The sequence below is a fragment of the Paramacrobiotus metropolitanus genome, unplaced genomic scaffold (genome assembly GCF_019649055.1).
Source record: "Paramacrobiotus metropolitanus isolate TYO unplaced genomic scaffold, Prichtersi_v1.0 Parri_scaffold0000003, whole genome shotgun sequence".
NCBI lineage: Eukaryota > Metazoa > Tardigrada > Eutardigrada > Parachela > Macrobiotidae > Paramacrobiotus > Paramacrobiotus metropolitanus.
The window spans coordinates 2,412,450-2,429,263 of record NW_026570223.1 but is presented as its reverse complement, the minus strand read 5'-3'; the positions used below and the strand labels follow the sequence as shown (position 1 = coordinate 2,429,263).

General features: G+C 43.0%; 2 protein-coding genes across 3 annotated transcripts in view; both read left to right on the top strand.

The window, feature by feature from the left end:
* The window catches only part of LOC129591949 (uncharacterized), a 31,634-nt gene that overhangs the window by 11,275 nt on the left and 3,545 nt on the right, over positions 1-16,814 (top strand). The window lies entirely within an intron of this gene.
* LOC129591969 (solute carrier family 46 member 3-like) lies at positions 14,218-16,037 on the top strand. The gene is made up of 2 exons (XM_055487876.1): positions 14,218-14,506; positions 15,003-16,037. Exons 1-2 carry the CDS (start codon positions 14,377-14,379, stop codon positions 15,572-15,574), a joined length of 702 nt encoding a protein of 233 aa, XP_055343851.1. The 5' UTR covers positions 14,218-14,376; the 3' UTR covers positions 15,575-16,037.

Genomic DNA, 16,814 nt, shown 5'->3' with positions numbered 1-16,814 from the left:
GCTTATCGTAAGTCATACGAAGTGTTTTGGACATATCGTACTGTTGTAAAGTCAAAGTAGGTTTATCACGCTTGATTAAATCAGGATAATTCACGGAAAGCTCTTCACAATTATCTAACATTAACAACATCTTCTCAAAATTTATTACTTCACTGGTTTGTCCATTCAGCGTGAATCCTTTGACCTTTACCGTATTAGCGTTGTCGTTCGTCACATAGGCGTACGTCTTCGGGCCCAAGCTGACAAATTCGGTAATGTACTGGCCCGGTTTTAGTTCGTCCGTTAGGTCGCCCAGAAATTTGCCCGTTGCCGGTTTCGGTTTGCCCGGCTGATCCACGAAAATTATGGAATCTAAACAGATATTACTGCAGTTTTTCTATGTTCTACAGCGCACGCAGTACGAACCCACCTGTATCAAAATATAAGAGGCGATCTTGTACGTGTTCCATAAACTGCAGTAAATGAAGGCGAGCCCAACATGTGGTAAACCTAAATTCCAGAGTTGAACTTTTTGCGGTTCAATTAAAAAAGAAATATACATACGCTGCAAGGACCACATTTCTACTCGGATCTTCTTCGAGAAACCCTTCTTCCTTCGTAAACATCACCTGCAGCACTTCCTCCCCAAACATGTCCCACGAATGAACGTGGTACTGACCGGAGAGTAGCAATTCATAAAAGCGTGCTGGCTTGCTAACGTACTCCGTGATCAACCTATCACTCTGCATTCCCAAACGCCCCCAAAAACTAACAAAAAAAATTGTATATTTTTTTTTATTTTTTTTTCAATAAGCTGGCCTACCTGTTTAGCATCAATTTGGCCAGTGAGCGTAATCCAGGATTCTCTTTGATCTTTTCCCGTTCCAGTTCAATACCCTCTTTACTCTTGTACTCGGTAATATACTGAGATTTCTGGGCTTCCGTCGTCACATCCACAGGCCATCCGCTGGATTCGGTTTTAATCTTGAGAAATTTGTTGATATATCCCTCAAAAAGACGATCTTCGTATTGATCAAACTGCCAAACTTCGTGAATCGAACTCATTATGTAACCACGATCCAATGCAGCAATAATTTCTGGTGTGCACCAGGTCCCAGTAAGCATCCGCTCTTCATCAGTATGCTGGCAGGGAGCATTGATGCGGTGGTCGGCACATGTACGACACAACGGGAACGTTAATTTGTCTTGGCTGCGGTACGGTAGTACTGGCAAATAGAGATCTGCAGGCGGAAGTATATCGCAAGACATCAAACCGAAGTAGCTGCGTGGGTCTGTAAAATTGCTAGCAATCACCCGAGGATGGCTGGTGGGATAGCGCTTGGTCTTGTTGACAAAAGGATACTCGCTGCAGACGTCATAATAGCAGATTTTTTCATTGCCGTTGATTTTATAATGAAGCCGAGTGGCATTCGTCCGTCCTCCGTGGAAGGCGTCGCGCGGGTTAATTCCGGCCCGGATCTTGACCATTCGGATAAATTCATTGAATTCTGGCTCGTCTGCGCATAATCTATCGTACTCGTGCTCCCAGATAACGACCACCTGAAATCCCAAATCTCTAAAATACTGATCTCTATCCAGCGTTTCCTTGTAGATGTCCGACATCTTCATTCCACGGTACGGATGTACTGTATCAGCAGCGACGCATTGAGGACAGCCGTGGAACCAACAACCATGAAATTCGTAAACAGTTTTAGTTTCGCGCAATATCTGTCAACAAAGTATGTACCAATCTTGTACTCTGCTCCGGATAGTTTGGTCTGCAATACGCACATGTTCTCGGCTTCTGTCCACTGTAACCATCGTAAGGCCTTGCTAGACTGGGGACGGTTGCGGTTATATCCATGATTCGGAATTAATCCAATCTGCTCTGGCTGGAGTAAGAATGTCCGCCAGTAATTACTGCAAACACCGGCGATGGTGAGAGCTGAGACGAAAGGGTTAAGTCCATCGCTTATGTCCATGAATAGTTGACAAAACTGCTGGCAACACTTGCGAAGAACCGTGACGTCGTTACGACAATAGCCCTCGAACTCACGGCGGAAATCGAACAATCCATTTTTCTCAACCACTTCAGCTTCGTACCAGTGATCAAAGGCAATCCGGTCTTTCTGTTTCATGCTGGTATAACCGTACTCGTCCTTTGACGGGAAAGGCACAATCTTGTTCCAGTTTTCTTCACGGTTAAACTTGTGCGGAAAGGTGCCTTTACTCGTGTCTTCCAAACCGAACGTTGCTGGCCATTTCGAGAGACTTTGTGGGTTATAGCTATAGCTATCACGAAAGTGTATGTCGTACGGTGCGGGCACGTCCAGCATCAACAGCTTGCCTCCGTTCATGATAACTTTAGGTACAATCCCATTGCGTAGTAACCAGTTGAGGATGAAATATCCATCAAAACCCTGTAAAGGTCACCGACTTAAGGTCACATAATAAAGGTCACTAATTGCAAAGGTCAACGGATAACTGGAAAGGTCACCGAAGAGAAAGGTCATCCGTTGGAAAGGTCACCAACGCTACGCAATCTCACCTTGAAATTATGCGCGATAACGTAAAATTTCTTGTGGTCTTCCTGGAAGAGGAATTCGCAAAGGTCATTGGTAACGTCGTGTCCGATAGGAGTAGAGGAATCAGGAAATGTCCATTCTTCGCCATCACTGTCCTGGACAACCTGTTTGATAAAAACAGCATGAAACACTGCAAGAACAATTAGGTCGGTCGAAACTCACCGCTAAATTGGGCACCAATTCACCGGATGCTGACACGTACGTCTCAAAATCAAAGTAAAGAAACTGAGCAGAGCTGCAGCGGGCTTTTCGATCAGATGTAAAGGGCTTCGGACGCATATAACAACGATGCTCGGAGGGTAAATCAAAAATGCTACACACTTTGCATTTGGTTTCACCACAGCGATGTGGATTGTCCGGTTTGCGCTGAGCGTTCGAATATATACAACGGCACTGGCCACACACTTTTAGCGTATCACACAGGGCTATCCGTTTCTTATGGCGACCTTTGCCACTACCGAGCTTGTGGTGATCAAAGCAGTTCTGACCAGGAAACTGTCGGTTGCAGTCCATACACGTGATAAAATTAACCGTATCTTCAGGGCAATCAACTCGCAAACACAGGGCACACTTTCCTTTACAACGGTGTTTGACCTGACTACTGTATCCTTTCATACAGTCAAAGCACCAATAACTGCGTTTAAAAAAGGCGGGAAGAGATTTCAAAAGATCAAAATGACCGTCATGATGAAGTAAAATGATACGAGGACATTTGGGTGCTGTGAACATACCCTTCACGATTAGGGTGCGATGAACACCCGGCCAGTCTGCAGCTCGCAACGCTACTGGCCTTACGGTCGAAATTTTAAAATTAAATTCAAATTTTAAAACGCACAGCATCCAGTACGAGTACTCGTACATATTTGTTTATTTCCATATCTTGTTATCTTATATTCTAGATTTGTTATAGTGACTGTTTGTTTTACTGTTTTTACTAATTAATCTGATTTGCTACGTGTACTGAATCCAACTGTTCACAAATATCAACTACGACTCTACGAGTATGGATCTAGTCGCCAGAGCTTGTCATAATGATGCTATGGACGCAGCAGTCAAGTCATGTCAGGAGGGAATTTTATCGCAGCCTTCCGCCGCAAAGGTCTACAGAGTTAATCGCACGACACTAGGAAGACGGCTGAAGGGAATTGTGCCTCAACAGAATGGGCAATGGCAGCGGATATTTACTGATCTTGAGGAGAACTTTATTGCAGACACCATGCTGCGCTGTGCAAGACTTGGAGTGCCTCTAAATAAACCGATGTTAGAACGAATTATTCCTGCACTGTTGAAAGAAAAGGTAAAACGCTTTAAGATAATGCTTTTGGCGCCGATAAAATTGCAGTAGCATATAGAAATTTTTTTCATTATTTGGCTCTTGTTCACACATCAAATGTTTGTAGGTTTTTCAGTCGAGAAACAACGTTTTACGGAGGACTGGCACTATGGCTTTTTAAAGCGTCACCCAGAAATTAAGAAGCGCATCTCTCACAGTGCAAACCGGAAGAAATCTCGGGAATGGACCGTAAAAAACCGCCAGGGATGGCTTAAGAAGCTAAGCGAGCTGCACATGAGCGGATATCTGAGCGACCCTCGTGGTATCTGGAACTTTGATGAGTCCGCATTTCAAGTGGCAGAGCGAGTTACTTCGGTTTATGCAGAAAAAGGGACAAAGGATGTACTCTCATATTCCGATGGTAACGACAGAGAGCTGGTTACGGTTTTGGCTGGCGGAAACGCTGCGGGTGAAATTATGAGACCGTTAATCCTGTTCGATGGCAAGGTGATGATGGCTTCTCGACTGGACGGAACCGATGATCGGTGTTATGTCGGGGTAAACAATTCTGGAATTATGGACACGGAAACATTTGTTAATTACCTCCGACGCGTAATCATTCCTGCCATGACAGCAGAAAAGGTAATTCAAAAACATATCAGTAGCAAAAAAAATTCACGAGCATAAAATTATTATAAAAGCAATATTAATGACGCTAATTATTGTCACAAGACCAGTAAATTAAACCTAATTATTTTTGATTTCTGTGTAGCCAACAGCTCTGTGCAAATAAATACATCTATATTGTAATCATCTTTTGTAGAATGTTATCTTCTTGGATGGTCATAGTTCCCACATGCTGAACGATGAGTTCATTCACGAGTGTTTGATGTCGGAAAAAGATATTACCGTAGTGATTTTGCCCTCTGGACAGACTGATAAATTGCAGCCCATGGACATTAAAGTTTTCGGACCTGTCAAAAGTACTGGCGGGATTATTTGCGTTTGCAGCCACTCCTATTGGACGAAGCGGTAGGAACTTTAATATTTAACTGTGATTTTGCCCGTAAGTTGAATTTTGGTTTAAAATACAGATATCCAAGCAGAATTTTGCGAAACACTTGATGGCAAAATGGAACGATTTCAACATGCCGTCAAATATCATTTCCGGTTTTAAAGCATCGGGCATTTTTCCTTATAATCCGGAGAACGTTTGTCGTGCTGTGGATGGGCCCAACGATGATTTAAACGACGCAACACTGCCGCAGGAACAAGCTGACTTGTTAACCTTTCGCGAAGTTTATGCAAGTGAATTGGCAGAACTCAAGCAGTTTGTTCGCGTGAAATTTCATGCGCCTAATTCTACTGCCGAAGAAATTGCGGGAATCCTTGTTGATAAGATGGAAGGGTTTAAGCCGACTGTGGCACCTGGTAACATTGCCCAAGGGTTTTTCGACCGTCTGACACAGATCCACCCTCGAAAGGAAAAAAGACCTACTGATCAACGTTTGCGGATGGATAGCGGAGCGATTATCACGAGCTCAGAGTTTCAGAAAGCGCGAGCCGAACATCAGCAAAAACGCCAGAAAGTTCCACAGAAATCTAACCACCGTGCTGTGTTGGGCAATCTTACGAATACGCCAACAAAAGTTACAAAACGGTCTTTCAAGAAACGCGAAAGTTAAATGAATACGAGTGCGTATTAAATAGAGAATTTTGTGCTATACTCGTTCAGGTTATTATTTTGTTCTGTGACTAAAAATTGTGAAGCACTATGATCTTCCAAAATGTGGTTTGAAGGCACAATAATTTTTGGTGGGCCGCAATTTGTCAAAATAGACAGTAAAAATATTTGAGTATAACAATTTTATCAAAATAAAATTTTCTGTAAAGTTAGTTCCCGGGTGTTCATCGCACCCTAATCGTGAAGGGTATGTTCACAGCACCCAAATGTCCTCGTATGCTTTTTATGCTTATGACCTTTATGCACAATAGCGTTCGCATGATCAATGCTGACAACAATAATACGGTAACCTTTGAGAACTTTCTCAAATGCTGGAATGTCGCTTAGACTGAATGACCGCTCCGGTAAACCCGCTCGCAATATCAAAAGCTTAGCTAGCTTGGTGATTTCTCGCTTACCCCTCCGCAGGCTTCGAAAACGTTTGGAATTCTTGTCGGCCAAAGCTTTTCCCATCACCAGTGCTCGGGCCATGCAAAGGTCATCATCACCATTAACAATAACCACGGACTGCATCTTCATGAGGCGGCGCCTCAAAAGGATAGGAACATCTTTCACACAGCGACCGGAGGGCAGCTGCGTATGTTGAGCGGTGATTTGGAAGGAGTCATCAATAACATCAACTCTTCGTGGCGATTCAGCACGCGCTGTATATCCGTCATCCAGCGTTTAACGCTGAGCTCCGAACGAAGCGTCAGCGAAGTGTACAAAGGGCGATTAAAATGCCGAGAATCAATCCGTAAACGCACGCGATCCGTATCCTTAACACCGTTCAAAACAACAAATAATATGTACTCAAGAATAGAAACGATAGTCTCAGGGACATCACTAACATCAACATCTTCGAGATTCGAAAATTTAATGTTAAAAGTATTCAGGTGGACACGAAATTTTGGAGAATACTTGCGACCAATACACTGAATATCGACATTGTCTACAACGCTGGTATTACCACCCCATTGAGGCACAGGATCTTCATAAACCCAGTCGTCTTCAGCAGCTAGAAGCGCGGCAGCGTTTAATGTTTCGGCATCTAACTCTACAGGGTCATCATTCCATTCACCATCGGCCAATAAAGCAGCCATGTCTACATCTGATAACATATAGTCCATTGTAGCAACTAGTTCAGTAAAGCACCATAAAAGTGCGACTAATATTTATTAACACTATTCATGTACCACTATATCTTGGCAAGTACAAAATGGAAACCGATAACCACGATACACACCGTAGAAAAATGGAAACCCAATATGCTTACAACATTTTAAACGCTTGATCGCAAAAGTACTTGCGCACTTCGTCATTGTTCGCAAAAGCAGCAAAAGAGCAGTCAGCATAGTTTGGTAATAACTCAATTATAATGCTATAAAAGCTAGCGGTATCCAGCTGACTATAAACCAGCCATCGTATATTGTCCTCCGACGGATAGATATCCTTCACCTTGGCCAGATGGACGCACTCCATGACCAGGTACGAGCGGTAATCGTTCCAGAATCCGACAGGCAAATCTGAAAAATAGTTTATCAGAAATTTAGTTTGCAATCCGACATGCAGAACAAATTCAATGCAAAAATTAAGATTCACTGAACACTGAACTAAATTTATAAGGTTCAGTGAACATTGAACTGAATTTAATGAACATTGAACTTTATGAACATTGAACTGAATTTATTGAACATTGAACGTTATGAACATTGAACTTTATGAACACTGAACTGAATCAATTGAACTTTGAACTGGTTGAATATTGAACGAAACGGTGACCTTACCTCGTGTCCCTTGGGAATATCCCGGGAAGAGCTGCAACAGCACTGGATACAAGTCCATCTTTCGCAATTTTCGGACAGCGTCCATGCTAATCCTGGTCGTCGAAACGCTGATGTTGGCGTCCCCTACGCGGCAAACACGCAGCAGGCGTTTGCAGTCCTCTTCCTGACGCACCCATGCGGCATGCAAGGATGGCGAAAACTCCCGGCGGTATTGCTGGTCCACGAGCTGACACTTCTTGACGTTGGGTGAAGTGTTGTGACGATACATGGCATCGCATTCCGTCAACAGCAAGAACCGCAAGAGCGCCCGCAGCTCGCTCATGGCCATGTCGCAGCGTGGTCCCTTCCGTCCACGGTGCGCAACCACCGTGCCGTACTGCGGCATCTGGTTCTCCAAAAGCAGCTTGACAGTCAGGGTGCCGGCACGGACCAAGGTGGCGACCTCTAGGTTGACGAAACCGATGGGTCGTGAGACAGGTCCTGGTTGGAGAAACTCCAGCAGTGCCGCTTGCTCATCGTCGGTGAGCGGTTGTGGGAGGAAATCGGGAGGCAGGTCATTCAAGCCAGGCAATTCTGGGAGATGGACATGGATGGCCGGCGGTTCCGAAGCGGGTGGTGACACGGACTCAAAGCGTGGGCAATACTCCGGTTCGATCGGCGTGTCGGGATCCGCGTAAGCAGGTCCAGCTGTCGGCGCATTAGGATCGGGAAAAAATTCGGACAGGAAGTCCAGATTAGGATCGCTGTGGTTCAGAAAAAAGTCAGAACCGTCAGCTTCGTTTCGCAACCAGGCCTCCCAGTCAAAAGTGTCAACGTTATCCGACATTTTAAAAAATATTGCTGCTAATCACTCGTAAAAGTTAAGACTAATTAACAAAATTGTTTTGAGAAATGTTACACTTTATTAAGGTAGCAAAATGTTACACCAGTGCCGATTGGCTAAGAGTTGCCGTGGCAACCTCCAGAAAATAAAATTGTTCGTTGCAGACATCCACACAGCATAATGGGGATGTATGCGGACGCTCTTCCCGTTTCCCGTGGGAAACTGCGCAGCAGTCACGAACCCCAATGCCAGTAGAGAGCAGCACGCAGCAGACGTATGCTGCTTTTGAGTCGGAACTGCTTGCAATTTTACGTGAGCTTAATAACTATTTGCAATGTGCTGCTATCGATGCTTCCGTTCATTTTCAGTTAATCAAAGGTGAGTTCTCTTCGATTTAATTTAACTTTTTATTTTATCAATGGTTCCTGATTTTTTTATGCAGGTTGAATTGCACACCGAGCGTACCGCTATCATGCAGACGCAGCACGAGCCGCCGGGAAAGAATCCCAGAATTTATTTAAATATTTTGAATTTTTGAAAGAAGAAAAGCTGATATGATATTATTTGTTACGATTGTTCGTATGAAACTACAATGATAATAATAAATGTAAAGCGCAGAACGCGTGTCATTTTATTCTGTCGCACCAAACCACATAAACTCAGACACTTTTAAAGAAAAAAAACCATTTATTCAAAGCTATCGTCTATATCCGAATCGGAAAACGTCTCCACCTCGCTGTCGGATCCCGCTTCCGATCCTAGCTCCCAGTCTAGATCTGCAAACAACTGAATTTATTTTACAGTTGTAGAATTTTTCGAAACAATTTTAAAATTTATTATTGAATTTTGTCCTGAAATATTCCGGAATTTATTTTTAAATTTAGCTTCCAATTTTTGAATGATTTTTAAATTTCCAATGATTTTATTATTTTTTTTTATTTGGTTTAATTTACCTTCTTCCAGTGCACGCACTGCTGCCGCCATTTCCACCGAATCCTTCTCGCTTTCCTCCTCGAAGTCGCTTTCTTCTACAAAAACTTTACCGTTCATACTACTATCACACAAACAATAGACAAAATACAGAAAAAATATACCGCTGTCGGTATCCATTTCTTCTTCGTCCTCGTCGTCGCTTTCCTCCAGTGCGCTCTCGTCTGCCATCAGGTCCAGGATACTGGTGACGACTACGGTGTGGGCCCGGGGGAACAGTAGCTCCATCGCCTCCTGCAGCGAGGAGCAGTGAGTCACCGGATTAAAGCTGACGTCGACCTACTCCAGCGGCAACTTGCGCACAGGAGCGAATTGCTCCGCGCTGGTAAAGCCGTTCCCCTTCAGATGGATTTCCGTCAACTTGATACACGGATGCAGCGCCAGGAGGGCGTTGCCGGCGAGCTCGTTGTCATCCAGGTGCAAGGTTTCCAGGAGGTCCTTGCACGGCAACGTATCCAACGAGCGCAGGCCGCAGTTCTCGGCGGAAATCGAACTAAAGACAGTGGTAATTTATTTTAATTAAATTTTCAATTTATAAGCATTTTAATATTGATATTCATTTCTGAATCCGTACAATAAATAGTACAATTTAGTATTGCATTATTAATAAAATAATTAGCTAAAAATCTTACCGGATGTTGGTGAACTGCAGCAGCAGTTCGGTAATGGGGATTGCCGGCATCTTGATCCCATCGAATTCCAGGATCGCCGCATCCGTCGACTTGGTCAGCAGGTACGCGTCCACCTTGGCCGCGATGACAGCGTCGGCTGGAAACTCCTCCACAGCATCGTCGGCGTCAAGAACCGGAGCGGCTGCCTGCTGGGCTGCAGCGGCGGCGTGATGAACGGCAGCGGCAGCGTGGTGAACGGCAGCGGCGTCGTGATGGACGGCAGCAGCGGCGTGGGCGTGCTGGACGGCAGCGACGTCGGGTAGTGGAGCGACAGCGTGGTGGACGGCCGCGGCGGCGTGATGGACAGCAGCGGCGGCATGGTGGACGGCAGCGGCGTCATGGTGAACGGCAGCGGCGACGGGGATCGGTGCGGTGACGTCGTTGACCGAAGCGAGAGAGTCCATGGTTAAGGTTTAAAGCGACTTTATATTAATGGAAAATAAAAATCAAATTCGATTTCGATGATCGTTTAATTAAATTATCCCTGGATCAACCATCCACGCGATTCCCGAAGCGAGCCGTGTGGATGGTGTTCGATTTTTCAACCCGATTATAGGTATATAATTCATTATTTATTTGCTAGACCAATAGAAAAATTTGTTTTATTATTTATATTTTTAGTGAACTTTTATTAATTGAGAGAGCTATGCCTTGGTTCCGCCCTTAGTGGATTCAAACAGTACGCAACAAATGAATGAATGAATGACACAATCAATCAATAAACTGGTATCAAACCAGCAGCATAATTAGAATAGGAGATAAAATCTTTACTTTTTGCATCCAACCAGTTTCACCAAGCAACTGTGCAATTAGACTGAACGATCTGCACTATTGATGTGGTGTATGTACGTACTAGTGTAAATATTATACCTGTGCTTCTGGCTTAAAATTTTCAACATTTAAACGATGCAAAAAGAAACTATAATTTTACACTGCGATATCCGAGTGCGAGCGAACCACCCTTCCCTTCAGCAAACAAATTAAAAGAGAAAAAAAAGTAGCAGCCAGGTTCCTTCGAATTTACCAAAACAGTATCCTAATATCAAGTGTTATCGGAAATCGCCGGTTCATCATCGCCACCAAAAATTTAACTATAAAAAATTTGCGCTAAATTACGTTTTAAACTCACAATGCAACGTAATCTGTCAATTACCTCACGCTGAAAACGCAGCTGCTTGTGTCGATCAGTCATTACGCTACTTTTGCCTTTTACAGGGTGGTGACGGTATATGGTTGCCGTATGAGGGCGGTCTAGCACATTTTCGATTAAAAGCTGCTTTTAATCGCCATCCGCTCAAGGCTGCGGTTGTGTGTGTACTTTTACTTTTATACTTAAACTTTGTGCTTTTTGTCAGTTTCTGCTTTGTTTTTTCATTTACCTTTGAACTGGATTCATTTTTCATTTACCTTTGAACTGGACAGTTTTTGTGAACTGGATTCCCGTTTACATAGTTTTTTAAGCTTAGCTACGTCACACTGGAACTCCGAGTCGTCCGATGTGGTAATTAGACTCCAGGGTTTTCTGCACCATTCTACCCATTCACGGGCACCCAGCCAGGGTTTTTACTTTCCTTTTCAATGCAGATTAACGAGTACACAATGTCAACACCCCCAGCACATCAACCATGGTACAACAGCACATCAACCACGACTACTGCTCAGACTACGTACACATTTTAAATCTATCATCCGCAAAAACCCATCACGTAAAATAAAAAAAATTAAGTCGTTCTATATGTCGCAAGCAATCTAAGAGATCGCAGCGGACATGATTGAATTTTGCGATGGCTCGGTAGGTTTTCAGTACCAGTAGCGAGACATGCTTGTTAAGAGGGTGGATTAGTCATACAGTATGGTTTTACAAGAGGTGATCACCACCACCCCATTGACGAAATGTGGCAGCCGTACGAGGGCAGTATAGCGTTTTTCCGAATAAAAGCTGCTTTTAATCGGCAACCGCACAGGATCGCGGTTGTGTTTTTCCGATTAAAAGCTGCTTTTAATCGGCAACCGCCCAGGATCGCGGTTGTGTTTATCTGATTAAAGCTGCTTTTAATCGGCAACCGCCCAGGATCGCGGTTGGGTTTTTCCGATTAAAAGATGCTTTTAATCGGCAACCGCTCAGGATCGCGGTTGTGTATGCGTTTTTACTTAGATACTGGTACTTTGAGTTTTCTAGCAGTTTTTCGTTTGTTTTCGATTTAGTTTTGGTTTTGAACACCGGATGCACTTCGCGCCTATATAAATCCATGGATTGCAGTATTTTTGCCATAGCTCTGGCATTCTGAATTTTGGCAGCGTCGGAGTTTACCACTAAGTTTACCGTCGAAATGCAGTCGTATTTTTTTTTGCTTCACGTAGTTCGCAATTTAGGCATATTATTTAGTTCTACCACAATGAGATATCAGAGGTCGGTAGGATTGATGTTACTCGTTACGTTATTATTTCTATCGTACTTGTCACTTCTTTACTGTGCACAGTGCGACACGCAGCTTTATTGATGTAATTATAAACGGAAATTAATTCATAATGACATCGCTTACGTTCAACTCACTTGGAAGCAACATTCACATTCTCCTTCTCAACCATGTCGTTAAATGTACTGAGAAACAACACTGTATTTCTCGATGAAAAGTAAGTTAGGCTTTTCCTGCAACAGCTCCGTGCGCGCCCACGATGTCCGGCACGTGCCAGTGCCCCCTAAATTAACAACAATTCTTTTTGAAAAGTGTGGAATTATTTTATTTATTTTAAATGAAACGTTAATATTAATATGCATTTTTTTTTTCAATTAGCGCTCACCACGGGTGGGGATTAATTTCTCCATTGCGGAAGGCCTCCGCATCAGCCCGCAGTGCATCCGTTTCCCGTTCACGCATCTTAAACAAAAACAAATCCTTCATACTGGAATAAAAAGGAAATCGGCCAACCTCTCCCCGATTTTTCAAAAGTTGAATAATAAAATCAACAAACAGTGGCAAACAGAAATATATAAGTACGAGTCGCTGCCCATAAATCGAATAACAAAATCAGCGACCCGTAATTGCTAACAAACAGTTTTGTTAAGCATAAAACACAAGCACTGGGTTCGAACACATTTAGCTGCACATATGCGTTACAACAAGATTTTAGTTTTTACGAAACTGTGTATCGGTACTTAAAAAATCACAACGATTTTACCTGGAGCTGCTGCTCCAAAGAATGGATGAGCTCGTCGCGCTCGTCGAGTTTCTCCTCCAGCGCACGGTTCTGCCATCGCAGGCGAAAGTAACGCATCAGTAAATTCATCTAGAGATATTACTGAATTAATTTTCTAATTAAATAACTATTTTTACTAAAATTTAGATGTACTTACTTTGTATCAGGCTATAATCAAAAGAAAACAAAACCAAACAAACATTAAAATTAAAAATGATCAAATCAACAACCGTTGTTTGCGTGAATATGTGCTTGTGTGCCGTGTGAATTTCTTTGTCTCGTGTCGTCTCTGTACTATGATTAAGTCGAACAAACCCCCCCATTCCACAGTCAGCTAATTTTATTGGAATTGGAACTCACTCATGTCGAGCAACAGCTCCGCCGCAGTGTGGCGGCAGTCAGAACACTCCCAGAAAATTGCATTTTTACTTTTACTGGCAACAGAAACAACAACATCGGCGGTTTTCCCGCAACCACATTTTAAAATTCTTGAGTAATTCGTATACGTCGTTTTCACGGGCTCGACGGGTGGCTTAGGAATTTTCTTAGCCGGCTTGGTTGTGGTTGGCTTGACTGGCTTCGGTGCTCGTGGATGTAATACTGGGCATGCTGTCCGTAGGTGCCGCGGCAGAGATCGCTGACGAATAGATAAGAAGCAATGCGGACATACAGAATTGCGTACCTTGTAATGGGTTTCCAATACATGGCGGTCGCGGTCGTCTTTGCGTTTATAAACGGTTTTACATAAAGTACACGTTAAATCGTCTGTATTCATTTTAGCGATAAAATTTTTGTAAAGTACAAATCAGACTGCTATTATATTCGGTATTTTGAAATACTTGCAGTTGCATTTTACTACCTGCAATATTATACCGCAAGGTTACATTTTTTTACACCACCTAGCAACTGCCACCATTAGGCGGTTAGCACTATCACAGCTATCTAGCTGTTCCCATACGCTACACCCATATATTAAGCAAACTCGTTCCACTTAGACTCCTCTCAATTAAAGTGTAAAGGTTACCCTCCTCATTAAAAACTTGGCTAGGTTAGCCTATCACTCACAAACCTGTATACGAATAAACGCCTCTACTACTCACTTCCGTTCATACGAGAGCAATACTGATTGCCATCTCCGCGGGATTCATGGGATTAGGAAATGCTCTGGGACCGATGATTGGCACGAATCTGCTCGTCTATGGTTTTTCTGCCCCATTCTATGTTTTTCTGGCTGTTCATCTTACCGGATTAGTTTTCACATATTTTCGAGTAAAGGATCATGAAAATTTTGTAAGCAAGACCAATAATGATCCGGGATCATCAGAAAACAAATTATCCAAGCGGCTCATGCGAGTATTTGATATCCAAGGATTAGTGGATGTTTGGCATATGTTGCGGCAAAATCGGCCAAACCGAGGACGACTGCTGATTATTGTCACGCTTGTCGGATACAGTGCCGCAACAATGTGCCTTGATAGTACGTACTACGTGCCGTATAACAAAATAAAACGAGTATTCATGCAAACTTATCGTTAATAGATATAATATAAAATACATTAATTTGGAGACTCATCATCATACCGGCAGCGATGTTATATAACAATGCCGTAAATGCTAATCGAGACATAGAGACTTTTGGAATACGAAGTACACACGAATTTTGCGCTGCCGTGTGCTGCATATCTGTATATGACAATTTTTAACAGGTATTGGAAGAAACATAATCGGTAGTATATTTGGAGCACGTTTAGAGAAAATTAACTTTTTAAGCATACTATTCCGAAAGGTGCAATTACAGTGCAATCTGAAAGTTCAGTGTGGCACATGATATGGAAATGTTGGTTTAACACATCTGCAAGGTGTGCTGTAATACTACTAATAGTAATACTACTACGTAATAATAACAGTACAATAATACTACTACAGAAATAAGTAGCCATTTTGTTTAAAGGACGCTTTCTAATTGTTTGCAGCGGAAGGCACAATTCTTCAACTATTTGTGACCTTTCCACCGTTGAGCTGGAGCGTGCAGCAGTATGGGAATTTCCAAACAATTCAGGGCATCGTGATGTGCATAATTTTAACCGCAGCCATCCCGGTACTGAAGCACGTTGTTAAGTTCAAAGAGACAACAATCGGGATTATCGCATCGGTGTCCGCTGCTGGCTGCGCCCTCTGTTACTCCCAGGCGGTGTACAGTTGGATAATGTTTCTGGCTCTGGGTGTCGGCGTTTTTCGCCCCTTAATGACAATTTACCTCCAGTCCGCTCTGCTGGGATTGGTCACTCAGTCAGAAACCGGCAAGATGGGCTCACTGGTTGGAATAATTCAAGCCGTTTGTCTAGTGTTGAGTTCCGGTGCATTTGTCAAAGTTTTCGGGGCGACGGCTGCTTGGTGGCCAGGTTTTATTTTTGCCATCCAGTCCGTCGTGTTGCTGCTGCCGTTAGGCGCCTTCTGTTCCACAGCCTATGTATACAGACGCAAAACCGCTAGGAGAGCGTCGGACAAAGAAGCAATTCTGGACGATAATGAAATTGATGTTTGATGGCCTTCTGAAAAAGAACAAGCCTGAATAGTAAAAGGGGACGGGGAGCAGTAACAACCGAAGGTCGAATGCGAATGAAACAGAATTGCGAGTGCAGTAGGCTAGTAGCTGTTCGATATAGCGCAATATTACTGTAATATGTGTTTTGTTCTTGCTGCACTCCTGCGTTTCCTGGATCACATCCTTGACGCGGAAAGCGATAAGGAAGTATGTTTTGTGTCTGGATACAGCGTGTAAAAATCAAATTTTATGCTTCTTTAATTCAGTTGTTATGTTTATGCCTTTATGGTGTGCAAATAATAAAGGTAATGAGATATCCATTATGATATGGTCAGTCCCGTAAGGCTATTCATCTTCACCATCTACCACTGTAAATAACAAAAGTTTGCGACTGGCTACAACTTATTCAGTATAGTCGTGAAACACCTTGGAAATGCTAAAAGAAAAAAATGAAAATCACTTTCAGTTAAACAGTAGAATTCGCTGCCAGTTACTCACGGGATTTTATTCCCGTAAGACACTGTAGTGGTATGAAGAGGCACGTTACTGTAGATTCAAAACAAATGAACTGCGGAAATTCCGCCGAAGAAATTTTACAGCACCAACTTCATTGGTGTACTTTTATATTATATACTGTACTTACGATTACTTCCATTATAAAAACTCGCACATGGCACGGCGAATAACAAAATAATGCACATTTTCTTTTACCAATAATCAAACAAGCGCAAACTGCATCAACTCCGCCCTTCTGCTTATCCACAGTTCGCGAGTCGGCCACTTTCTCTGTCCAGCATTTTTATTTCACAGCGCATGACACTTTTTCACTAAATTTTTGGTTTTCGATCATCTTTGTTTGGTTCTGTTAATTTCAGTCGTCTTACAATCTTACATTTTGTCTTTTAAGTTTTTAATTTTCTTAAATTTTGTTGTATTTAAGTTCAATCTTGTTAATACAGTACAGTACTAAAATGGTTTGCACAGAGCAGTCGAAAGGACAGAGCTCGTATTCGTGCCAGTCTAATCCAGAAGAACTGGGTCCGATCACAAACCTTCGATATGTAAGTACTAAATGGAGCGCTGCTGCGAGTTTTCTTGTACCAGATGGCTTCGTATCTGTCGTGTGACAGTTGTTCTAAGCGCTTGCGCTGCATTACACGTCCCTTAACGCAGGTACATGTAACTTGAGCGCGATGGGTAATTCTCTGTTCAGTCTTAAAACTAAAGCAGTGTCTGCTAC

Coding starts and splice junctions, on each gene's coding strand:
- LOC129591969 (XM_055487876.1), top strand. CDS start 14,377: ATGCGAGTATTTGATATCCAAGGATTAGTGGATGTTTGGCATATGTTG. Junction 14,507..15,002: donor CGCAACAATGTGCCTTGATA/GTACGTACTACG, acceptor AATTGTTTGCAG/CGGAAGGCACAATTCTTCAA.